This window comes from Gossypium raimondii, chromosome 1, assembly GCF_025698545.1.
Source record: "Gossypium raimondii isolate GPD5lz chromosome 1, ASM2569854v1, whole genome shotgun sequence".
Taxonomy (NCBI): domain Eukaryota; kingdom Viridiplantae; phylum Streptophyta; class Magnoliopsida; order Malvales; family Malvaceae; genus Gossypium; species Gossypium raimondii.
The window spans coordinates 22,663,363-22,672,605 of NC_068565.1; the positions used below are offsets into that span (position 1 = coordinate 22,663,363).

At 32.1% G+C, this 9,243-nt stretch overlaps 1 protein-coding gene across 2 annotated transcripts; it reads left to right on the forward strand.

Annotated features, from left to right (window-relative positions):
• The first annotated feature begins 4,334 nt into the window (after nucleotides 1-4,334).
• On the forward strand, nucleotides 4,335-8,019 carry LOC105785429 (uncharacterized). 2 transcript variants are annotated; one of them, XM_012611512.2, is made up of 6 exons: nucleotides 4,335-4,508; nucleotides 4,928-5,061; nucleotides 5,835-5,938; nucleotides 6,494-6,653; nucleotides 7,532-7,566; nucleotides 7,682-8,019. In XM_012611512.2, exons 3-6 carry the CDS (start codon nucleotides 5,904-5,906, stop codon nucleotides 7,764-7,766), a joined length of 315 nt encoding a protein of 104 aa, XP_012466966.1. In that variant the 5' UTR covers nucleotides 4,335-4,508; nucleotides 4,928-5,061; nucleotides 5,835-5,903; the 3' UTR covers nucleotides 7,767-8,019. The 2 variants fall into 2 exon arrangements, with proteins under 2 accessions (XP_012466966.1, XP_052488923.1); XM_052632963.1 differs by having other exon boundaries at nucleotides 4,340-4,508; nucleotides 6,575-6,653.
• Nucleotides 8,020-9,243: the final 1,224 nt, after the last annotated feature.

Consider the following 9,243-nt stretch of genomic DNA (forward strand, 5'->3'; position numbering starts at 1 on the left):
CACCTTTTCTCGTGACCAGAATAGCTGTCGCGGTAATAGACGTGCCCACGACTAGTGCGTTGCAATGCTGAAAAACAAAAATGGGGGTTTTAAATTGATTAAGACAATAAAATAAGGAAATACAAAAAAATAAATTAAAATAAAAACAAATTCAAAAATGCAAAAATAAAATAAATGGATAAATAAAATATTTTTTAAGCTTAGCCTTAACCTCGATGTACTCCAATCTTGAATCGATCCTTGAAATAGATTTTCCCTTCCAATTGATAAGCTGGTTATAGCAATCGAGGATCCCTCAAACCATCAACTTTTCCTCTCGTAGTCGATCCCTGTATCACTTGCAAATCGGCCTTTGTCAAATTTCCAACCACATGGCACGTACCCGTAATTTAAGACTTTGACAACCTTGCGATTTGAAAAGCCCAACTCGAATTAACGGCCTCAACCATATGGGTCGTTTAAATCCGATCACTATCTCCCTTGACAGAATCCAACTAGCTTTTTCCAATTGAACACACCAATTTGTTCGCGGGATTTTGAATACGCCACTGTTGACTGAACTTCCCAACTGTACACCAAACGATTCCAACCAAATGCGCGCTGTTTGAATTGAAATCAAATCAATTTTGAGGGACGAATTTGTACTATCCCATATATTGGAGAGATAGCGAATACCGAATTACAAAGTCTTTAGTGTGGGTTTATATCTCACGATTACTTTGTCGAAGTGATAATCGGGCTAAGGCTAAAAAAGATTTAGTTAATCATGAAAAAAATCATGCTTTGAAAGTGGTTTTGTGGAATTGTGAAAGGTGGAAAGGGAAACGGCCTTGGAAGGGAATTAAACCAAAAAGCTGAGAGTTAAAGAAAAAAATTGAAAGAACAGAATAGGGGTGACGCAGGAAGGGAGAAAAAAATAAAAAATTTATTAAATACCAAAGGCAAAGTGTGTTCAATTGGTTGTAGCCACTAGGTATTTATACACACTTTTAGTTCTAAAATTTAGCTAGGATTTTCCTAAATATTATCACTAAATAATTCTAAATATTATCACTAAATAATTCAAAATTTAGAAATCAAATTTAGACTAGAATTTAAACTAATTACAAAGTTGTAACAATATAAAAAATCCTTCAATCTTTATCCAACTACTTAAAAAAAATCTTCAACCCTTCAATCTTTATCCAATCATCTTTGAATCTTCAATCTTTTAATCAAGCCCCCCTCTATGCTTTTTGTTCCAATTTAGCCCTTTTTTGCAAGATTTTAAATTCAGCACACCAACTTCACTCCTCATAAGAAAAATTCAAATTTAATAGCATTTTATTTGATAATTAGCCAAAAATAAATATATTAAAAATACAAATTTATCTTGCTATCATAGCTTCTCTTGTAAGTTTAACCAAATACGTTGTCATTTGGTTCTCTTTCTAATTGAAAGAGCAAAGAATGCCTTTCTTTTTCCCCCCTTCCAAATTATCTTTGTTGTGGAGACATTGGAAGAAAGTGGAAAGTTTTAGCTTAATATTCATGCTTTCATTTTGTTAGTTTTACTTTTTGTTAGATTTATTAATGCAAAATTTTTTTTAAAGGAAAAAAATACAGAACAGTGAAAATCTAAAGGAAAAAAAAAAACAATTAGACTCTTTTTTTACGGTAAGTACATGTTCATGCCTTTTTCTTTTGAAACTTCATGGCCTATGGGTGGGATATTTTAAATGTAAAGATACTTCTTTGTTTTATCCATGATTTTTTTTTAAAACTTACAATTGTTTTGCTATGGGAATTGGTTTACACAGATGAAAATATCTTAATTAAAATATATAAATTTAATCTAATTGCCCGCCTCCAAAAGTTGAGTGCCAAGAATCGCTACAGTCTTTAAATCAATTTTTATCATCAAGAGAGCGATCTAATTTGTCAGTTTATTTGAGAATTATTATACGTACCATGCTCCAATAATTTGAGAAAATGTCTGAGTCATATATGAATTTAGACACGACAATAAGACCTTCAAAGAGCTCTTCCAGTACATAAAAAAAAAGAAATCGAACTTAACTAAATCGAACATTGAAAAATACGCAAACAACTCAATTAGTGGAACTGATGTCAATTTGGCCATGTTCACAAAAGCGCAAACTTGAATTATGTTTTAGAAGGGAGGGGCTCTTTTATGAAAATGCTAATATGGTGAAAGCTGATCGTAATGAACTCTATATGAGAGAGGCATTTCTATGGAAGCAACAATCTCGCAATTTGTGGCTTCAAGAAGGAGACTGCAACATATCCTTCTTTCACTTTCAGTCATCAAAAAAAAAAAAGAAGAAGAGAAAGAACAATATACGTGGGATCGTAGACAAACAAGGAGAGTGTCAGGTTGAACAAAGTATGATTATTGAGATGGCAACCCAATATTTCTTTAGTTTGTTTATTCACTACACCAAAACAGGCTTTTAGCGACACTTTTAGCGGCGTTTGGACAAAAAAGGCCGATAAAAATCGAGTATTAGCGACGCTTTATGGCAAACGCTACTAAAGATCAAGCATTAGCGCATTTTTTGAAAAACGCCGCTAAAAATGAGCATTTGCGGCGTTAAAACCAAAGCCTGACGGCGTTGTTTTCTTATCTTTCGGGGATTTAGGCATTTTCAAAAAAGTGCCGCTAATGCTGGGGGCTTTAGCGGCGTTTTTGAAAGAGCGCCACTAAAAACATTTTATCTTAATTGGTTTATTCATATTAATTAAATAAAATTTAATTTATTTCTAATTGAATATTTAAAATCTTCAGAAAAAATAATAACACGTAGAAATAATTAGAAATAAAACACATGGAAAATTTAAAATACTATTATTTAAAATAATTTTAAAGTTTTTTGGGTACATGATTACTGGTTATTTTTTAATTTATATATTAAAAAATTTCTTATATAATTGTAAAAGAGATAATATTAATTTTAAAATATTGAATTAATTATCACTATAGTTTAGGATTTTTGGTTTAAGGTATATGATTTATTTAAGATTTAAGGCCGGTTTAGGAGCTACTATTTTAAGGTTTAGGGAGTATGGATTTAGGGATTATGGATTAAGGATTATGGTTTATGGGTTGGGATTTAAGGTTTAGTGGTTAGGAATTAGGGGTTTAAGGGTTAAGAGTTAGGGATTTAGGATTTAAGGATTCATGGGTCGGGTTAGGGTTTTGGGTTTAGATTAATTATTTTTAATTTATATATTAAATAATTTCATATATAATTGAAAAAGATAAGATAATATTAATTTTAAAATATTTAATTAATTATCATTATAGTTTAGGGTTTATATGGTTTACTGTATATGGTTAATTTAAGATTTAAGGCCAGTTTAGGAGTTACTATTTTACGGTTTGGGGATTATTTATGGATTTAGGGATTATGGATTAGGGATTATGGTTTAAGGGTTAGGAGTTATGGGTTAGGGGTTAAGAGTTAGAGATTTAGGGTTTCAAGGGTTGGGTTAAGGTTTAGGGTTTAGATTAATTAGTTTTTTAATTTATATATTAAATATGTTCTTATATAATTGTAAAAGAGATAATAATAAATTTAATATATTGCATACATAAATATTTATATTTATTCAATACAAAAATAGATTGATGGATTTATTTTTTAAAATGTATTATTCTCTCCTTTTTTATTAATTAATATTTTTATTTTATAACATTGGTTTTAATTTTGGATCAATTTGACTTCAATCTTGGATGACACTAATTTGACAACTCACGTGCTAGTATTTTTGTATTCTATTGTTGGCGTAGATATAATTTAAAATAAATTATAAATATTTTTAATTTTTGTTGAAATTTTAAATATTTATTGGTATGAAAGGCTTTAGCGGCGTTTATTGAAAAACGCCGCAAAAAGTATTTTCACGTTAAGAAAAACAACGTCGTTTCTTGTGGGACTTGTAGTAGCATTAGCGGTGCTTTACTAGAAACGTCGCAATAGGTGATATATTACCGGCGTTTCCTTTAAGTGACAAGGAAAACGACGCCGTTTAGTTCTTTGCTTTTAGTGGCGCTTTACATAAACGCCGCAAAAATGTATTAGGAGTTAAGGAAACTGTGCCGTTTTCCATTGTTATTAGTGGCGCTTTCCTTAAAATGCCGCAAAAATGTTTTAATATTTATTGAAACGTTGCCGTTTTGTCTATGTTATTAGTGGCGTTTTTTCAAAAGAGCCACAAGTTGGAGTTAAGTGTATTGGGAAATGACTGCGTTAGAACTTATAACTAGTGGCGCATATATATAAATGCCGCAAATGGATTAATTTTTACATGAAAACGACGTCGTTTTTTTTGCATTGTTTTGACCGAAACTTAGACTAGATTCTTATCCCCCAAACTCTCATTCTCCCCCAAACCCTTAAAATTTCCCCTAATCCCTAATCGTTCCCCAAACCCGACCACCTACGACGTTGCCGTCTCCTCTGCTGCATCATAGTCTCCGTCCGTCTCCGGTGCCGCAACCATTGGTAAGTTCCAGTACTTCCTTCTTCTTCTTCATGCGTGAATGTCTGTAAATATTCAGCCTTTTTTTTGTCTTCGTTTCCTTTCTGAACTCATTTGCAGAGGAGAAATTTCCTAAACCCTAAACCCATCAAGGAAGAAGAAGAGTCGGAAAAACACAAGCAGCTAAGTTGCCCTTACGGCTTGTGAAGGCGAGTATTTTTGGCATGTAATTCAGCTACAAAATTTTCAGTTTTTTGTTTGGCAAAAATAGAAAGGCAAATTCTCAATGCCCTTTGGATTAAATGGTTTTAATTGTAGTAAATTTGACTTACCCTTTTGTTTTACCTTGATCTACTTTATCATTCTTGTTTTGGGTTTTCATTTTTTTTTCTAAATGACTGACAGCTTCGTTGCGCCATTTTTTTGAACTCTTTTTTTGCAGCGATTGGGTTTAATGTAGACTGAAATTTTGTAATCTCTTCTTTTCTAATGCTGATCAAAGAGTAGAGAAAGGGGAGGGAAATTTTCTTTTCATTATTTCTTCTTCTTTGTGCCAGAATCAACAATTTAAGAGAGGTGAGTGTGGTTTTCTTTTCTTTTTTTCATGCTTTCCTATAAATTAAAAAGATTTTTGGTGTTGTTGAAAGGAACACATCATCTTCCCCCATCACGCCTAATTATCGTTGGGGAGGTTGATTTTTGGTGTTTCTTTTATAATCTTTGAGAGGATTTGGGCGCGTAATGAGAAATCCTTAGGAATCAACTTTAGGGGAAATTGAGTTGAGTTAGATAGGATTTTTCGATGGGCTTATTAATTTTCATTAATTTTATTAATAACGATTTTTTTTTGTGTCATGGAAGCGAAAAAAGAAAGACAAATTTTTAAAAGGAAAAAAAAAGGCGAAAATGGTAGAGGATTGATTGAATAGCAGCTAATATAGTTTATACAAATGGAGTTCAATTTAATTTATTGAATCATTGAAATTTGCCTTAATCCTTTTTCTTAAAATTGAATCATTGGATTTCATTTTTGATCCTATAGTTATCTGGTTGGCCTGCTTGCATTGGCATTTGCCACAAGGCCTTTGGGAATTTTAGTTACAATTTGAATTGTATAAGATTATATCAGCAGAATTAGTTTATGATTTTATAATTTTTGAAAGGGTATACTTTTTTTTCCCATTTTTTGAAAGGATTAAGTATACTTTTTTTTTCCATTTTTTGAGGGGGCCAAAGCATTATTTTCCTTTATATTGATTTATAATTTGATCATATGTAAGGGGTTATAATTTGATCATATTATTGGTTTATCAACTGTTGGGAGATTGTTCTCATAACACTAGCTACAGGTCCATTCATTGTTGCTGCTGGAGGCATATCTAATATATTTCTTCATAGGCTTGCTGAGAACATTCAAGATGCTTATGCTGACGCAGCTAGCATTGCTGAATAGGTTTTTCTCTTCTCTCCTGGCTCCATTACTTTCAACTAGACTTATTTTTCTTAATGTTGTTAAGTGAATTTAAAATCCCCCATATAGTTTGCTTTATGACCCCTCGGTTTTTAAAGTTTCACAATTTACTTCATATTCGTATTTTAACCCTATTTATAAAATCTAAAAACTCTATTATATAAATCTGAAAATGCTTCTCCCCAGTACAAAAATAATTAGAATCATGTTAATGAGTTGATATGTAGGGATTTCTTTGACTGGTTAGAGCAATTCTTATGAAATACAAAATTACAAATGATTCTTTTAGTAAAAAACAAAGGAAGATTAGTTGATGATGACAAGTTGTATATTATAAAACTAATGGTGGAATGGATCTTTTATCCTTAATCAAGCTGACTTCAAAGTATAATTGCATAATATGGGTACTTCTAAATTTTGAAATTTACTATTTCTAAAGAGCATCACAATCAGATTTTCATTTTTTATTATTTTTTCTTTTCTGGGTTTTGTATTTTAATATATATACAGTCACAAAGAGCTCTCTTTTTTTTTTAGCTGCTGTTGCTTTCTTTTTGCCACCATTTCTTTTCTTTTTCATGGTTTCTCATTTTACCATTTGTTGCCTTCACCATGGAGATGGAGAAAAGGCTTCTCTTTTCACTTCTTTTATTCTCCCTGCTTCTTCTTTTGGATTCCTCTTCAGCTCAGATGCAAGGTATTTCCTTTTATTTATATTTGTGTAGTTATTTAATAAAATGGGTTCTCTTTGTTCGTTGTTTGCAACTTTCTCCATGTTTTGTGAAATTTATGCTTTTCTTGTGATATGTGGTTTAAGGGCTTTGATTTTATGAGTTATCTCATATAATCTCTTGTATTTTTAGGTTGTTTTAACCTTATTAATACCTCATCTATTCCTCTAGAAAAATGTATCAATCTTGGGATCATTCTATTTCAGGATTTTAACTTTGGGTTATAGTTTGAGTGATATATTTGTTTTCTGTCTTCATTTTATCTTTATAAGATTGCTATTGTGAGCTATTAGGAGTGGTTTTATTTTTAGTGATTTGAACTTCATCTAGTGTAGCCAAGCTAACAACTAGTTATCTTTTTTGTGAAAAGAAAATTCTTTGTTCTGTTATTTTTTTTAAAGATGTTATATGTTAGAAAATATTGACCATTGTAGATGAGCAAAAGAGGCAAAGGCTATGGCCAGAGGAAGGCAAAAAATCTTTCTGGTTTTGAATTTGTGAAAAAACTGATGCATAGTTGACTGCTTACGCGTGTCAGAGGAAATTAGAATCCTAACCTATTGACTCGATTTTCGTGTTGCTTCCCTTACTGATAGAGAGTCTTGTTTTCATTATTGATGAGCCAACTCAAGGAGAAAATAGCAAAATTTAGTCATTCGTACAACGATTTAAACAGTTCTAGCAATCTGTATTTTGTTCGATGACCTTCATACTTCATGGTTGTAGTATTTTTCCTAACACAGATATTTTCTGCCTTTTGCTACCTATACGGTACCACATCCCAAAGGCCTTTTATTTGCTAATGCTTGTGGTATTTTCTTTCAACTATGTTTTTGATGGGCAGCCTCCAGATTTGAAAAAACAAGAGCTTGCTAAGCGGTACTTTATTGCAAATTATTCAAATTGTTTTTTTGATGGTTTCCTTCAATATGACCGGAGCTTGATGAGTAGAATGTTGCTTTTTCATAATTTTTATACTAAATTTGTCATGTAGTTACTCAAAGAGGGCAGATGCTACTGAGGATTTGCAAGAAGCCATGGAGGTATTTTTCTTTGGTCAAACATGGAGTGATAAGTAAAGTTTTCTTTTGTTGTTTCACCACTACAGAAAATTAAGGTGCTGTTGTTTTTATTATTAGACTTGAAATAAGGACATTGAAAAATTAAATATGTAGCCAAAATTTTGTCAGCTGTCAGTAGTAGATACTCGTAGAGTTCAATCAATTCAACGCTGCAAGAAAACGGAAGCGTGTGTATAATAACCGTATTTGTAGTACTAATTTTTTTATATAATAATGAAAGGAATATATGTTCTTTTCCCGTATAATGAAATTTATCTATTTATTTTTTGTTTATGTTAATTTATTTATTTATTAGAGGTGAATGTTGAAATTTATTACTATAATTTATTTTACTTTTATTGTTAATGAAAAGTAATATATTCAAAATAAAATTTGACCTTTCCATTTGTTATTACAAAAATTTATTTAATAAAAATGTTTAGTGGAATGGCACTTTTAGCGGCATTTGTGATAAAAGCGCCGCTAAAAGTCATGATCTATAGCGGCGTTTGGGCAAAAAGTGCTGCTAAAGGTTTGGAGCTATAACGGCGTTTGTGTAAAAGCGCCACTAAAGGTCCTGATCTATAGCAGCGTTTGTAGAAAAAACGTAGCTAAAGGTCCTGATCTATAGCGACGTTTGTGGGAAAAGCGCCGCTAAAGGTCATGACCTATAGCGGCGTTTATTTCTAAAAACGGCGCAAGCGTTTGCGGCGTTGACAACAGCGACATTCTTTGCGGCGTTTTCTAAAACGCCTCAAATACGCCGCTAAAGGCATAAAAAACGCCGCTAAAAACTTATTTTGGTGTAGTGATTACTGCTAATGCTTCGAACATGAATGAGATATTACGTGTTGTTCCACAAAAGGTTATGGATCTAATAACTGTTTATTAAAAGAGTTTAGGAGGGATGAAGTTAAGCATGCCCTCCAGGACATGCACCTGCTCAAAGCCTCAGGGTCAGATGGGATGCTTGCGATTTTTTACCAGAAAGATTGGAGTATTGTGAAAGATTATATAATGCGAGCAATGCTTCCGTGTCTTAATAGAGATGATTTAATTGAGGGGATTAATCAGACACTTTTAGTCCTAATCCTAAAAGTTCATCAACCAAAATAGGTGGCAGAATTCTAGCCTGTTTCTCTTTGTAATGTTATTTACAAGTTGGTTTAGAAAGTTAATTGTTAATTGTCTTGAAACATGTCTCCTTCCATTATTTTCGAGTTTTTTTGTGCTAGGAAGATTGATTACTAACAACTTCCTGACAGCTTATGAGATTTTGTATCACATGAATAAGAAATGTTGGGTATTGAAGGGTGATATGGTAATCATGATAAAATGAGTAAAGCCTATGATCGCATCATATGAGACTTTCTAGGAGGTATGATGTTACAATTGAGCTTTGTTGTGCTTGGATTGTGGATTCTATCTAGCCCATCAATGAAGATCATATCACTTGGGTAAACTTGTTTGGAGAACTAGATCGAGGAAGTTGGAT